Raw genomic sequence first — 15,906 nt, forward strand, 5'->3', positions numbered from 1 at the left:
CTTGGGCTAATAGATATCAAGTCATTTTTTCAAATCCTTTCTAAAACATTTGTACTCTGTAATATAGCTTAAGACTGACTGTTGAGGAAGGTCAGATATCAATTTAAAAATAGTTATTTTAATTTTCATTTCAATTACTGATTTTTTTCCTCGTCTCATCAGTTTCACTAGTGTTTCTCCTCAGTTTTATGAGAAATACCAACCATTCTGATCCTTGTAGCCTGAATATTAACAATGTCCTTCATGTTTGGTTTATATTTTGTTTAAAATTTCCTAGATGTGTATTGGTGTTTATTACAAAGTGGATGAAAATTGTTGTAAAACTTCACTTTCCAGTTTTTTGGATAAATACTGGGTTTAATATTGGGGGATGGGAGGACAGAAAAAAGTGAGAGTATTAAAAATTAAAAGCAGTGGTTTTTTTAAAGCTATGGTTTATTTCATGAACTGTACATTAACTGTACCTACATGTATGCACATGCATACATGTGAGTGTGTCTCCTTCTATATTATCTTATTTAACAGTCTTACATTTACACTTAGACAAATTTATTATTAACATACACATCTCACAAATGTAATGTATTGATTTTCTTAACAATTGGTATTTTCATGTGCCTGAGTGGTCCAAAGTTTGGGTAAAAATCAGTTTAAAAAAAAAAAAGAATAGCTTTTGTTAAACGCAAGGATTTTTCAATAAAAACCGAAAACAAAGTGCCTTAAATATAAGCTGTATTTGGCAGAGGAAATCTCAGTCTTCAATTTTAGACACATTTAAAAAAAAATAACAACTTTTTTTTCTGGTTCAGAAAATATTTGCTGTTAGAATAAAGTTGTAACCAATCCTCACATATATATTATTCCTTAAGATTCCAATTCCCTAACCCTGCTAATTCTACAAATTTATGCACAGAACATAATAGGGTAAAAAAAAATCCTGCTTCCTTACCTAATGTAAGTATAGATTTCACTGAAATACTAAATGGGTAGTTTTACCTCTTCACTGACTCTGCTTTCAATTCAGCCTTTGTGTCTTCTTTTTTTATCCACTATTGTTTAATTTTGTTGCTGATCATATATTTCATCTGAAAATAGGACAAGGATAAGTACCAGTTTGGTAAGACAAAAATATTTTTTCGGGCTGGTCAAGTAGCCTATCTGGAAAAAATAAGAGCAGATAAGCTGAGAGTTGCCTGCATCCGCATCCAGAAGACAATCCGAGGGTGGCTGATGCGAAAGAAGTACCTGCGCATGAGGAAAGCAGCCATCACCATTCAGAGATATGTCAGAGGGTACCAAGCACGATGGTAAGTAGCACACTTGGGGACACTTGCTCTTACATCAGTTCACATTCCTCTAACTAGGTCATTTAACTGTGAGACCTGTCTCCTTGTGCTGATCACTAGGAATTAATTTTTTAGTGTAATGAAGAAAATAGACTAGACTATGCATTCCTCTAAGAGCAGTACCTGCTTGTTTTGACCTTCAGAAAGAAGAAGCTATTTCCCAGCTGGATAACACCTAGGAGCAGTCCATGTTCTCTATTTGTTAAAATAGAGGAAAAATAGAGTGAGGAAATCAGTGTGCAGGTGGGGTGAGGCAGGACTCTTGCTTAGACTGAATCCTGACCTGCCCTTTTCCTGCCACAAAACCTTGTTAACTTTCCACTGCCCTTCTAATGTGGCCTCTCTTTCCAGTGGTGGAGAACCTATCCCTCAGGCCAGGATGCAACGAAGGGGAAACAGGCCAGCTAGGAGTAGAATGGCTGATGTGGGTGATGAGGAAACTAGCTGGAGCAGGGAAGCAGGCAGATACAGAAGTGAGGTGGGAGGGAAAAGGAAAGGAATTGAGTCGGGATGCTTTTCAGTGGTCTTGCTGAAGGAATAAGAATTAAGGGTGGACCTGTTTCTGTTGGGGAATGAGTTAGGGAAAGTTGATTAATGGAAGCTGCCTTAAAGAATGAGGGAAGGTGATGAGAAACTGAGAAGAGCGTGTCAGTTCCCCAGTGCAATTTTCTGAGGATGAGTAAACTCTATCTGGGGCTTTTAAGGGTTAATTTTTTAATTTTTCTGTGCTGCTGTGCTGTATAGTAGTAAGCAAACATTGTACCATTGACAGTACTAAAAATAATCTAGAGTAGAATATGTAGAAAACGTAGCTCTTAAGAAAGAGGGTAAAGGACTGGGAAAATGTTATTCAGGGCTTATAAATAATAGATGTAAATTCCATTTCCACCATTTTTCTTTGCCAGCTATGCCAAGTTCTTGCGAAGAACCAGGGCTGCCATCATACTTCAGAAGTTCCAGCGCATGTATGTGGTTCGCAAAAGATACCATCTCATGCGAGCTACCACTATTGTTCTTCAGTCACTTTTACGAGGTTACATAGCCAGGAACAAATACCAGAGGGTAAGAAAACCCAGTGTTTCATTATTGCTGTTTCCAAGCACCTCTGGGTTAGCCCAGACTGCAGTGTTTCCATGGCGCTCTAAAATGTTTGTGTTCAAATTGTCAGACCTTAATGCACACCCTCAGTGCCACTGCACGGCCTGAAATAAAGTACTTGAAAATATGAATAATACGATACAATGATCAGACATCTAGTCATTATGAGTCCAAATGAATATTGCATGCACACATGGACCAGATGATTTAGTAGCTCTTCTTAACCCCTAATTTCTGTGATTCTGACAAACTCTAAAAGATGATTGAGGATGCTAATTTTGATATTAGTGAGCTGTTGTCTGATAGAATAAAAGATTAAAGCCTTGGCTCTCTTTTTGTTTTTCACTTTTTTCATTTACCTGTGCTGATCTCAGTTTGGTGGGAGGTTGATAGAGTTCTGTCCTAATTATGATGATATGATGTTAAGTGACTATGTTTAAAGAAAAATTAACTGCCCTCATTTTAGAAATTAGGCTTTGCTTTTAAATGTTATAGGGCTAGAAGCAGAATTACTGATACATTGGGATTTTGTGAGCTAGACAACATTTTGCACAGCAATTCTACCTGTAAAGATTGTTTTGCATTGAGTTTTTCAAAGGTCAACTCATCATTCACTGAGAAATTGTCCTACAGAGTTGTACTTCTTCTCAAGTTAGTAGATGTAAGCATAAAAGCCTGCCAGTGCTTGTGTTTGAAATGTTTGTTTTCTGTTGATCAAAAAAATTGGATTGAATGAATTTCTGGACATTTTTAGATTTGTACTAAAAAAAAATTTACAAGTATGCATACATGCTTGTGTGTAGGTGCACACATACATACACCCACACATATACAGTATATCAATCTAACATAACATTGATGTGATGTGATGTTGTGCCAACGAACGATGAACAGCCAGAAATGCCAGAAAAGTAAGATTTCTCCCCCTGCACTCAGCCATGTTACACATCCTTGTATTTTGTGGTGTGCATTATTATTATTTGTTTTATTTCTGCTAGCATTCTGAGCACTGTAATCCAGGTTTTATATGACCAATACACATAACAATATTAAAACATTGAGTCTCTTAATAGCCTGACAGATGTTTTTCAAATATACATTAACTTCAGAAAATAATGAGCTTCCTCATAAAACTGACAGGTACATCGCATCAACATATAGGCTAAAAGCCGTCCCCAGGACATGCAGAACAGATGAGTCAACCATTCTAGATTCCTGAAATTGGCTGAGTGACTCTTATACACACTTCCTTTTCTATTGTACAACAACATTTTATAACCCTGTCACATTCCCTTGTAGTAGATATGGCAAATTACTTCTGAAGTCAACATAAGGGGGGCCAGTCAAACTTATCTATCTAACAATGGTTCTGCAATAATAGTTAATTATTCTCCTTAGTAATTGCAATTAGAAATTACCTATTATAAAATCCTCCCATCACAGATGGAACAAATGATAAATGTAGGACAGATGCATTGATATGAAGGAGGAATTTTATTAAGGCCTATGATCCTGGGATGACTGCAGGAAGAAACAGAGGCTTTGTTTGCAGTCCTGGGATTATAGATTGTGTAGTTGTCTTCCTGTGACTAATCAACAAGCTCTCCTTACAGATCACTTTGGTCCATAATGTATGACACACACATTACCCTGTAGAAGCTAAACCCTTTTGTTCTAACTCTTTAGAGCGAAACTCTCTCATCCTCTGGAATTTAGGACCTCCAGACCCTGGAAATCACTAAAGCATCCTTAATTCAGCTGTCCAAAAGTAAATAGAAAATTTGTTTGAATGTGAAAGATTGGTCGCTAAAACACAGATAATTTAAATTCTAACCCATTTTTTCATTAAACCTGAATTGTTTTTATATTTTAATTAAGACTGTCAAGCCATGTTTTGAAATTTCTACTATCAGCTGTTCTGGAATTAGGAGGGTGCAAAATTTCTGATTGGAATAAATAGGGAGGAAAGCATTCCTTTAATGTTTGCAGAACTTCAAAAAAGCTGCATAAATTTTGTTTGATCTTTAGCCAAACAGGAAGCATGAGAAAGCATTAAAAAAAAGTTTCTACAAGTTAGGAATAACTAAAGAAAAAAAAGGCGGGGGGAAAGAATGGAAATTGGAATTCAACTTCATAAGCTACTACCAACTATTGAAATGCAGAGGAGGTTCTTGTATATGTGTATATATTTGGAAGATATGTAGTGAGACGAAACAATAAGTTGCTGAATTTACCTATCTGTCCATGTACCAATGACTTCAAATGGCCTTATAATAAAAGGGTATAGTAAGAGCAAGATCTAGTCAACCCTAGAACTCTAGGGATGGATTTGTTGTTTTGTCTATAGGTGTTCTATATTCTTGTAATTAACAGGGATCTCACATCAATACAAATGTTCCCAGTTCCTTCCTTCTATCTCTTTCCCTTCATTTTAGCTTTCTCTCATTTCTTTCCCCATCTTCTTCTCTTGCTCCTTAGGTTAATTTATTTTATTTATTTATACTGATTCCCTGGTCCTCTCCTGCTGCCTTTCACCTGCAGTTTCTCTTTTCAAATGGATGTGTCTCTAGTTGTTACCTATATATGTCTCCTTGCAGAATGTTGCTAATTTTGTAAAATACAGTGTGTGGCTTTTTCATCTAATGGTTTTGTTTTTAAACGTAGATGCTTCGAGAGCACAAGGCCATTATTATTCAGAAACACATGCGGGGCTGGCTGGCTCGTGTACGCTACTGTAGGAGCTTGAAGGCAATTGTCTACCTGCAATGCTGCTACAGGCGTATGATGGCCAAGAGGGAGCTGAAGAAGCTGAAGATAGAGGCACGCTCTGTGGAACGGTACAAGAAGCTCAATATTGGGATGGAGAACAAGATCATGCAGCTGCAGCGTAAAGTTGATGAGCAGGTAAATGCCCCAAGAGTGAACGGTCAGAAGTCTCTCATCATCTGCCTCAATATTTGAAGCATGGGCAATTGTTGGAAAAATACAGTAATTATTGGGAGCAGAATTTTTCTTTAAAAAGAATCAGTTTTCTTCTTTAGTCAGGAGAAATATCCCTTTCCATAGAGGGGAGAGTGGATCAGTCTAGATGTGAATCAGTAGATAATGAACCATTCCATACCATTTCCATACGTAAGAATGGCCATACTGGGTCAGACCAAAGGTCCATCTTGTCCAGTATCTGACAGTGGCCAATGCCAGGTGCCCAGAGGGAATGAACATAACAGGTAATTATCTGGTGATCTATCCCCTGTCACGATACACTTTTTTCAGGGTGTTGAATGGAAAACAAATTGCTGGGCATGCATGGGCTTTGTCTGATTTTAACCTGGGACATGAAGGTTTGGATGCAGCTATCTTCCTGGCCAAGCATCAAGTGTTCTGTGGATAAATAGAGTGATTCAGTCTGTCAATATAGCACCTTTCACCAGCACTAACATTCTGATTAAAACAAAGCTATTCTAAATGCACATATGTCTTCATTGTGTTTTGTAAAGCATAAAGACTACAAATCCTTGCTGGAGAAACTAACTAGCCTGGAAACCACGTACAACACAGAGACTGAGAAGCTGCGGAGTGACGTGGAAAGATTTCGCATGAGTGAGGAGGAGGCTAAGAACGCCACCAATCGTGTGCATGTGCTCCAAGAGGAGATCACCAAGCTTCGAAAGGAGCTGCACCAAACACAATCTGAGAAGAAGACGATTGAGGAATGGGCAGATAAATACAAACAGGAAACAGAGCAGGTGGGAACTTCTAAAATACCAAAGTTTTAGAAACAGCCTGTCTCTAAAACCCCATTGGTTTGCTGTTCCTGAGATCATAGAAATTCACAGTTACTAAAATTATCCTTTTTCTTTTGTTGTTCTTGGGTGAGTACAGCATATGGAGTAGTACAGGAAGCTTGCTGATTGGAGCATTTTTCAAAACTAGAAACATAGTGAATTGATCTGACCTCAAGCTGAATGTGTCCCCCAAGAACAATGATTCTGTTACTTCCCCACCTATACATTTTTGGAACTTTGTGTGGCACTCAGCCTCTATCAAAACTGAAAACATGTTACTTCAAAACAATAAAATAAAACAAACAATTTTACACTTAAATTTGTTCAAATTTTTGGGTCCTTTGCTAAAGAAAGAGTTTCCATAGAGCAGTCTTGTAAATGTCTATAGGCCTGGTCTGCAAACACAGTTTTTGTACTGGTATTAATATGTATGTTAGAGGAAGCATTTACTAGCGATACAATTATTAACACAACTCCTAATGTGAATACAGATATGCTGGTATAAAGGTGCCTTATGCTGGTAAAGGGTATGTACCTCTTTAGCTATACCGGTATGGTTAAAGCAGTACAACTTTTGTTTGTAGACAAGCTCTTGGATCACACCGCCATCAAATCTTAAGAGGCATAGGGCAGAATCATTGAATTTATTTCTAATCTATGTGTCTTTTGATGCAATACAATTTAAATGGCGTCCCAGGTTAAACACTCTGGGCTCTTGTGTTCATTGGCCTCATCTGATCAGAAATTCAGTGTGTGATGCATGCAGGAGAGGGTGCGATTGGGATGTGAATTAAGAAGTGAAGGTGGAACTTTAACTCACTGATCTTATTTTCTGAAAGACAGTTAAAAACATCGAATTTTTGATCTCTTACTACAAGGATGCAGCGGAATCGGATCCTTCAGAGCTTTAGGTGCACAGATTAAACACATTCCTGTGACTGCAATCCTTATCCTGAGCCAAACATTTTGTTGTTTTTACAGTTGTTATCAGAACTAAAAGAGCAAAACACATTACTGAAAAAGGAAAAGGAGGAGCTGAATCGTCGCATCCAGGATCAGGCCAAGGAGATGACGGGTCAGTTCCATTCACTTCACTTTCTTTTTTGGTTTGTTTCTTCCTTTGAAAAGCAACTCTCTCTATCCAGGCATTGGCACTCAGATCTGGTTAATCTGCTGTGGTTTATTAACTACATTTCCCTTTAGAATGTAATTTACAACTGTAATATAGGACCACATGTACTATACAACTGTTGATAGTTTGAGTGTTAAGAATGCCCAAATCTATATTCTTTAAAAAAAGTAAACTAGTTCTGACTGTTAATAAATATAATTAACCCATTGGGGTCAAATGATCAAAAGTGGTCTACTAAATTGTGAATGCAAATTCCATACTTGGATGTGCAGCCTGATATTTGACATACAAAGTGAGTAATTATACACTTAAATTCTTTTTAAATGCATAAATGTGGTATATGCACACTCAAGTTGAGGCAGCTGGGCTCTGTAAACTGGGCTCTGTGTCTGTACAGAGCTGGCACAGGGCTTATGATTTTTGATGATTGCTTCTGAACCTTGTCTCTGAAAAAAAAATTCATTTCTATTTGGAGAAAACTATTGCAGTCAAACAAAGAGACACACATCACCATCTTTGTTGGGTTGTCTGTTGCTTTCTAAACTCTTGTCCAGCACCAGATTGCACAGTTCACTTTGGTCCCTGCATTATCCAGAGCATCAGAGAAAACCACACACAGACCAACGCTTATTTTTCTAATAGCACTCAAACAAATAACAGATGTATTGTTGCATCTTAGTAAGTGACTTTGTGATGAGCACCTAATCATAACCGGAGAAAGATGCGGAAGAGCCAAGACTACCCTTGTTTTACATTGAAGATATATACAAATGGAGATGCCATCTGCAGATACTAGACTAATAAGTACAAAAGCAGACTAGGATAAACAATTTTACTGCTGCCACCCCAAATTGTTAGGTGACAGACAATGGAGAAGACTTTACGGAAGTGAACCCTAGTCCTTTTTGTCTTTGATGCAGCACTCTCCTGCAATGGCATAAATATTACAGGTTTGTTTTGTTTTTAAACAGCATAGTTTGTACAGTATCTGTGTTCTTTGCATACTTGTGCATAGTGTCTTGCTTTATACTGTACCTGTGGAATATGGACATCACAGATTAAATAGGTTCCCAAGATTCATCTTGTTCACACCTTGGTATCATCTGTTTGGTGACAGAGACCATGGAGAAGAAGCTCGTTGAGGAAACGAAACAGCTGGAGCTAGATCTGAATGATGAAAGGTTAAGATATCAGAATCTTCTGAATGAGTTCAGTCGCTTAGAGGAGCGCTATGACGATCTCAGGGATGAGGTGAATCTGATGGTGGTAAGTGATTTCAAAGATAGCAAAACTGTGTCCTGTTTGTGGACAGTATTTTAGCAAATTTTGGTGAAATAATGTAGGGTCAGATTTTGTTCACAGATCTGTGCATGGGAATTATTTGCCTGTGCGCCAGAGCAGAATTTGCTCCTTAAACATTAGCTCTTAAATATGATGGCTTTTGCTCCACCAAAACACTTCATGTTGTCTAACCCAGCAGTTCTGAAGTAGGGGTCTGTGGCCCCTGAAAGGCTGTGACTTGGTTTCAAGGGGCCTCAGGACCCCGAGGCTGAAGCGTGGGGCTGGAACCGGGCACTAAGCCATGGGAAGCCCTGAGCTCCAGCGCTTCCCCGAGAGCTAGAGCCTCGGCGACCCCCATGGGCTGAAACTGGGAGTGGAACCGTGGGGAGCCCCGAGCCCTGGTGCTCCCCCTGGATCTAAAGCCCTGAGCTGCGGTTCTCTCGCACAGGGCTGAAGCCCTCAGCTCCCTCCCTCCCCCGCCCAGAGCCCTGGTGCCCCGCGGGGCAAAAGCCTGGAGCACCCCCACCTGGAGCTCAGCACACCCCCCCAAACCTGCCCAGTGGCTGAAGTCCAGAGCCCCAAGTCCCCACTGCAGCTGAATCCCTGAGCCCCCCCCCCCACACACACACACACCCAGTGGCTGAATCCAGGAGCCCTGAGCCTCCCCCCCCCCCAACTGGGTCCTGAAGTTTTTGTAGTATATTGGGGGGTGGGCAGGAAGCTCAGAAAGAAAAAGGTTGAAATCCAGGAGCCCTGAGGGCCCCCCCCTTGGCCCTGGAGTTTTTATAGTATATTGGGGGGTGGGCGGGAAGCTCAGAAAGAAAAAGGTTGAAATCCCCTGTTTTACCCATTTTTAAACTTCTTTTCGGGGCCCAGATGGCATAGAGGAACCAGTATCTCAAATCTTTCCCCAAAGTTATGTTTGCTGTGGAGTAACTCAGAGCATTAGAAGCTAAGCCACTGGGTTATGGGCAAGTGACTATAATGCTGGTACTGACTTATTTTATTTGCTCTTCAGAGCATCCCCAAGCCTGGGCACAAAAGAACGGATTCCACACATAGTAGCAATGAATCTGAATATACGTTTAGCTCTGAGATTACAGAGACAGAAGATTTACCACTGAGAATGGAGGTAATGTTAGAGAAACTCCAGTACTTTTCACTAATCACTAGCAAATCTATGCCTATCTTTTCTTTGTGACTGGCAAATCTTAGTATCAAGAATCTAATGCTTTAGTCCACCATATCCCATTTTCTTTATGAATGGCTCAGTATATAGTTGTATCTCAGTAATCCTACATAAAAAGATTTAAGTAAAAATATATTTTTAATTTTCTTTAAATTACAATAAAGGAATATAGGGTAGTTGGTCATACAGCTGCCTGATTTACACGTGACACAGTCGCCCGGCAACTTTTGAAGGCACAGTCAGTTGCTTGCTCAAAAGTGGGCACTCAAAAACAGCTTGGGGCTGACTAAAAAGCAACTTCTATACTATATATTTAAAAGTTCAGAGAGGTACAAGTAGCTAATTATTCTCTCAATAGCTGTGCCGAAATAGGAAGGTAGCTACAAATTTCATAGCTGATTACTACTCAGACTTACAAAACTGTTGCACCAGTATCACAAAATGCCGTGCAATTCTCATGCACTTTATTAGTGAAATTCACTTCAATGGAGACTGGCCACTCAAAGTTCTATGCATCACTTAATGCCCACATTAAAAGGCTGTATATATGGGCCTTTTTCACTGGGGTGAATTTCACTCTGTGAGGAGAACATCATGTTGAATTTTTTTTTCTATGCGATACAGAGGAAGAAAACTTGAAAGGTGCCTCATTACTGTAACCTTAAGTATGCATTCATTTGAATCCTGGATTATTTGGAATTTTTCCAGAATTATTAGTCAGCTTTTCTACTGCTATAAGCAGATAGTACTAATTATGGTGTAAATTCACGTGTATCTACAAGTCTTTCTTAACATATCTCAAGATTTGAAAAAAAGCCCATACACAGAAACTTCTTTTGATATGACTACAAACATGCCAAAGAGCCATCAGATTCCTGAGCTGGCATGTACTATGCCAGTCAAGAGATGGACAGCGTTTTCTACTCAAGCTGGGGACACTTTTCTTTTAGACTTCTGATTTCACTCTTGATTGTGGGTGGTTATACAGCATGTCACTCCTTCCTCACCTACTGAATAATGGTGATTTAGAGGGACAGAGTTCAGCTCTGGCAGGTGTCTCCATAGTTGAGTTTTACTGATTGCCATTATTGTTCCTGCAATTCCTCCTTAGACAAACTGTTGAAATCAAGTTATAGCTTATGCAGATCCTCTAGATATCATGTATTTCTACTTCCATTTTTCATAAGAATGGCCATACTGGGTTAGACCAGTGGTCCATCTAGTCTTCTGACAGTGGCCAATGTAGGATGCTTCAAAACGAGTGAACAGAACAGGGCAGTTATTGAGTGATCCATCCCCTGTCATCTAGTCCTGTCTTCTGGCAGTTGGAGGTTTAGGGCCACCCAGAGAATGGGGTTGCATCCCAGACCATATTGGCTAATAGCTATTGATGGACCTATCCTCCATGAACTTATCTAATTCTTTTTTTGAACCCAGTTATACTTTTGGCCTTCACAATATCCTCTGGTAATGAGTTCCACAAGTTAACTGTGCCTTGTGTGAAGAAGTACTTCCTTTTGTTTGTTTTAAACCTGCTACCTATTTATTTCATTGGGTGACCCCTGGTTCTTGTGTTCTGTGAAGGGGTAAATAACACTTGCTTATTCACTTTCTCCACACAATTCATGATTTTATAGGCCTCTCTCATATACCCCCCCTTAGTCATCTTTTTTTTAAGCTGAAGATCCCCAATCTTTTTAATCTCTCCTCATATGGAAGCTGCTCCAGACCCCTAATCATTTGTTGCCCGTTTCTGCACTTTTTCCAATTTTAATATTTCTTTTTGGAGATATGGATATGGGTGCCCAGAACTGCATGCAGTATTCAAGCTGTGGACGTACCATGGATTTATATAGTGGCATGATATTTTCTGTTTTGCTATCTATTCCTTTCCTAAAGGTTCCTAAGGTTTTTGTTCACTTTTTTTTACTGTTGCTGCACATTGAGGGGATGTTTTCAGAGAACTATCCACAATGACTCCAGGATCTCTTTCTTGAGTGGTAACAGCTAATTTACACCCCATTGTTTCATGGGATAATTTCCTTAGCAGGACACTGGCCTAGTGGTACCTCATCTTTATGGATAGACGGAAACTCCTGTGTAGTGTCATGTAATAGCATTTCTCATGAGATCCAAATGTTTTTTCTCACATTGGCTGCAGCCTTATTTAACTGCTTTTTTATTTTTTCCAAAATCATGTGTCACAGCAATTTTGTTCTTTTGAATGTTAATGAATAAAGTAATCCACACATGACTGTGTGCATGCTTCAGCAGATAGAGAGATTAAATCTTCATTAATTTAACCTATTAAAAATGAAGGCCTGGTTAAACATAAAGGCTGACAATAGTAAACAGTATCCAAAAAAGTAGAGATAATTTCAAGCCAGAACCCCACTTTTAAACACCCTCAACTTCTATGGAATTTGTATCTGGAGGTTTTTGTAGTTTTTGACCATTATATACTAAAATGTTATAAATTCTTTGCTTGCTTTGTAAGTGCATAGTTGTATCTTTTCTAATCCTTTCTAGGCTTTAAAGAATTAGGGCACACTCCACAGTAACTGCTTAGTCTTCATTGAAACATGATAAGCTATAAAATATTTGCCTCCAACAAGTTCCATTACAGCTTTGAATTACACATGATGGCCTTTACACCAAGATACCAAAAGAAGGCTAGTTGATTAATCCAAGTGTGTACAGTGCAGCTACAGTAGTACAAGAAAAAGGGCAGGAAACTTCTGAATGTACCCAAATCACTTCCTTCTGGTCATTTTTATATTTCACACCCCAGTTTATTGGGTTGCTTAATGGTGGGTCCAAATAAAGAAATTATGCAATATATTGCTTTTAACTAAAGAACCTAACAATAATAGTTTAAAAATTAGGAAATGCTTGCCTGTAGTTAGTTTGTTTCATAGTGAATCTAACCACAAACTTATTTCTTTTCTCCTGTCTCCCCTCCAAACAAGTAAGAAAAAGAGGTATGATTAATTAGACTTTATGCCTTAGAGTTAGTATCTAGTTCTTTCTGCCTTTAAAGCTCTAGGCTAGATACCTTTTATACTAGTCAGTTCTTTTTAAAATAACCTTTTGAAGGTTAGTGATACATTATGGATGCCAATATGCAGCTCTCAGAATCAAGTAACATGTATATGCCCCTAATCATCCTGTTTCTCCAGTCTTTCTCTTCTCTCTTCTCACAATACCCTTTGCGCCTGACATGGAATGGTGACCCTTCTTGATTCCGCTGTGTTCTTCCTCAAACAGGAGCCAAGTGAGAAAAAGGAACCGTTGGACATGTCTCTGTTCCTCAAGCTGCAGAAACGGGTTACAGAGCTGGAGCAGGAAAAGCAATCCTTGCAGGATGAACTGGACAGAAAGGAGGAACAGGCTCTCCGCACAAAGACCAGGGTAGAGTGCATCTAGCCAGTCACATGAGGACCTTGTGTTGTTCCCACCTTACTAACATATAGACAATCTGACCTGCTGAATGGTTTCTATAAAATCATCTGTTCCATTAGTACTTACTTTGTTTGACCAAAAGTTACACGCCTGAGTACCTAAATTCAGTCTCCTAAATCCACGTTGTGGCATTTAAAATAAGTGGGCGGATCTTTGAAAGACAAGGGTGAGGTAATATCTTTTATTGCACCAACTACTTTTGGTGAGAGAGACAAGCTTTCAAGTTTTTTTCTGGGCTGATTTTGGTTTATTTCAAAGTTTATTTGGTTTATTATTAAGGAACCCACTATTAAACTCGATGGGAGCTGAGAGTAATCCATGCCTTTGAAAATTGTGACACTTATATTAAGCGTTCTGACACTTAACACTCTACTTAAACAATTCCTCGTTCTCTTCAGTATTTACCTTACAGGAAGAATCAAGCCAAAGAGTTTGGATCTGAATCCAGATCCGAAGATTATGATTGTTCAGATCTGGGGGGTTTTTTTAGGCTTGCCTCTGATTTATATTCTTGAAATACTTTGAGAAATATGAGTCCTATTTTGGCAACTGTTTCTCATTTCCCTTCTGTTGATGGATTTCTTGAGCCTCTTTGCATTTAGTATTTAGAGTAGATCTTCTGTCCCTATTCAAATAACTTTACCAATTTGCCCCTGATTCTATTTATCTTTGATAAGCACAATAAGTAAATGAAACAAGGCAATGTAAACATACCACACAAAATACTCAGAGGTATAGGGCTAAATACACTGTATTCAGTTTCCCAGGAAGGATAGCTTTAACTCCCATCATGACTGCAAAATGCACATTTTTGTTTTTCTGCCTTGACTCCTGTTAGTAACAGATGAAGGATGGAATTTATTTTTACTTTTGTCTGTGTTCTTTCCTAGGAGGAGGTGGAAGGGCCCCCTGTGAGAGGCGCAGAGCTAGAATATGAGTCACTCAAGGTAATTCTGGATAGGAGGCTTCTGGTATTTAAAGGATTAGTAAGAATGTTATCACCAGTTACACTAGCTAGGATAGTAAGTACTATCTTTCCTGCTTCAGGATGTAAGTCAATTGGAGAAAGAATCAGGAAGAACCCCCTCAATAGACATTTTATTGCATAATTGTTCACTGTGAGCTGTAGGAAGGCATGGCAGGGGACTACGCTACTGGAATTGCTCCTTACACACAGGACTTCCCTGCAGCTGGTTAAACTGCTTTGTATAATAAATACACCAATGAACCTAGCCTATGGCTTTGCTGATATTGTTGCATACTATGGATCATACCCAACAGGTGATCATGTCCCAGTACCATAGTTTGTTTGAGAGAGTCACATGCTGCTAGCATCTTCTGCACAATGCAGAATCTTAATACCCCTGCTAGGCACAAGCTGGCTTGGGTCTAATAGAAATTCTTTAAAAATTGTGTGTCAAGGGAAGAGTAGAGGAGGAAGAGATTAATGGACATTTTTCAGTTGAGCCTTTATAGGGGCCAGCGCGTGGGTATTTTTTTGTTCTTCAGACAAAGGGTAGACCAGTTAGTGAAATCCTTCTAGGCACTGTTCCCTATGGCTAAGAGATGAGGAAAACGGGAGAGATTTCCCCATAGTTTTAACACTTCTGTCCTGTGGTTCGTAATTCTATGTAACTGTTGTGGAGGAGTAGAAGGGGTTCTGCTAAGTGATGGGGATGTCCTTTTTCTTTGCAGCGTCAAGAACTTGAATCTGAGAACAAGAAGCTGAAGAATGAGCTGAATGAGCTGCGGAAGGCCCTTTTGGAGAAGAGCTCTCCAGAGGTGACTGCTCCTGGTGCCCCTGCCTACAGAGTCCTCCTGGATCAGCTGACCTCAGTAAGTGAGGAACTGGAGGTACGCAAGGAAGAAGTCCTCATCCTGAGGTCTCAGCTGGTGAGTCAGAAGGAGGCTATTCAGCCCAAGGTAAGTAACAGCCTGCAGATGTCCTGGGAAATAAAGTTAAATTGCAACATTAAGCTACTACTTTTTACCTGGGAGTGTTGTGATGATTTTCTTATGTGAGCCGGATCAGTTTCTCTCCCCAATCTACACATGGTCTTTTAAAGCTTTTCTAGGGGTGAGCAGGGGTTGTTATAAGAACACAAAATTAGAATAGGCCAAAGTGGGAGATTCCATTAACTAAACCGATTTCTGGCCTACAAGCCAATTTTTTTCCTTAACATATCTCTAGTTAGTCAGACCAGGGCTGATTTATTGACATTTAGCCAAGATCTTCAGAAGATGATTGTTTACATGAGAAAGTGACGAAGAATGTAACTTAACCCTGGTCTCTACGGGGGGCTTGGGAGGGCAGTCAATCTAAGTTATGCAACTTCAGCTATGTGAATAACGTAGCTGAAGTCGACATACTTAGATCTACTTACCGTGGTGTCTTCACCGTGGTGAGTCAACTGCTGCTGCTTCCCTGTCGACTCTGCCTGCACCTCTCGCCACAGTGGAGTACAGGAATCGACGGGACAGCACTCGGGGACTGATTTATTGCTTCTAGACTAGACACAATAAATTGATCCCTGCTGGATCGATTGCTGCCTGACGATCTGGCGGATCGTGTAGACATACCAATAGAGTTTGGTTTAACTGCCAACAATATTT

At 39.5% G+C, this 15,906-nt stretch overlaps 1 protein-coding gene across 20 annotated transcripts in view; it reads left to right on the forward strand.

Moving 5' to 3' along the window:
- MYO5A (myosin VA) overlaps positions 1–15,906 on the forward strand; it is a 203,691-nt gene that overhangs the window by 148,248 nt on the left and 39,537 nt on the right. For 12 of the 20 annotated variants that reach the window (XM_043494659.1, XM_043494663.1, XM_043494661.1 and 9 more), the window contains 10 exons: positions 1,096–1,307; positions 2,252–2,408; positions 5,109–5,348; positions 5,942–6,190; positions 7,211–7,304; positions 8,479–8,627; positions 9,661–9,774; positions 13,099–13,242; positions 14,184–14,240; positions 14,989–15,216. In XM_043494659.1, coding sequence (XP_043350594.1) covers positions 1,096–1,307; positions 2,252–2,408; positions 5,109–5,348; positions 5,942–6,190; positions 7,211–7,304; positions 8,479–8,627; positions 9,661–9,774; positions 13,099–13,242; positions 14,184–14,240; positions 14,989–15,216 — 1,644 coding nt within the window. Of the gene's footprint in view, positions 1–1,095; positions 1,308–2,251; positions 2,409–5,108; positions 5,349–5,941; positions 6,191–7,210; positions 7,305–8,478; positions 8,628–9,660; positions 9,775–13,095; positions 13,243–14,183; positions 14,241–14,988; positions 15,217–15,906 lie in introns of all 20 variants that reach the window. The other 8 variants (XM_043494658.1, XM_043494662.1, XM_043494668.1 and 5 more) reach the window with 1 other exon arrangement.

Source organism: Dermochelys coriacea, chromosome 10, assembly GCF_009764565.3.
Source record: "Dermochelys coriacea isolate rDerCor1 chromosome 10, rDerCor1.pri.v4, whole genome shotgun sequence".
Taxonomy (NCBI): Eukaryota; Metazoa; Chordata; order Testudines; family Dermochelyidae; genus Dermochelys; species Dermochelys coriacea.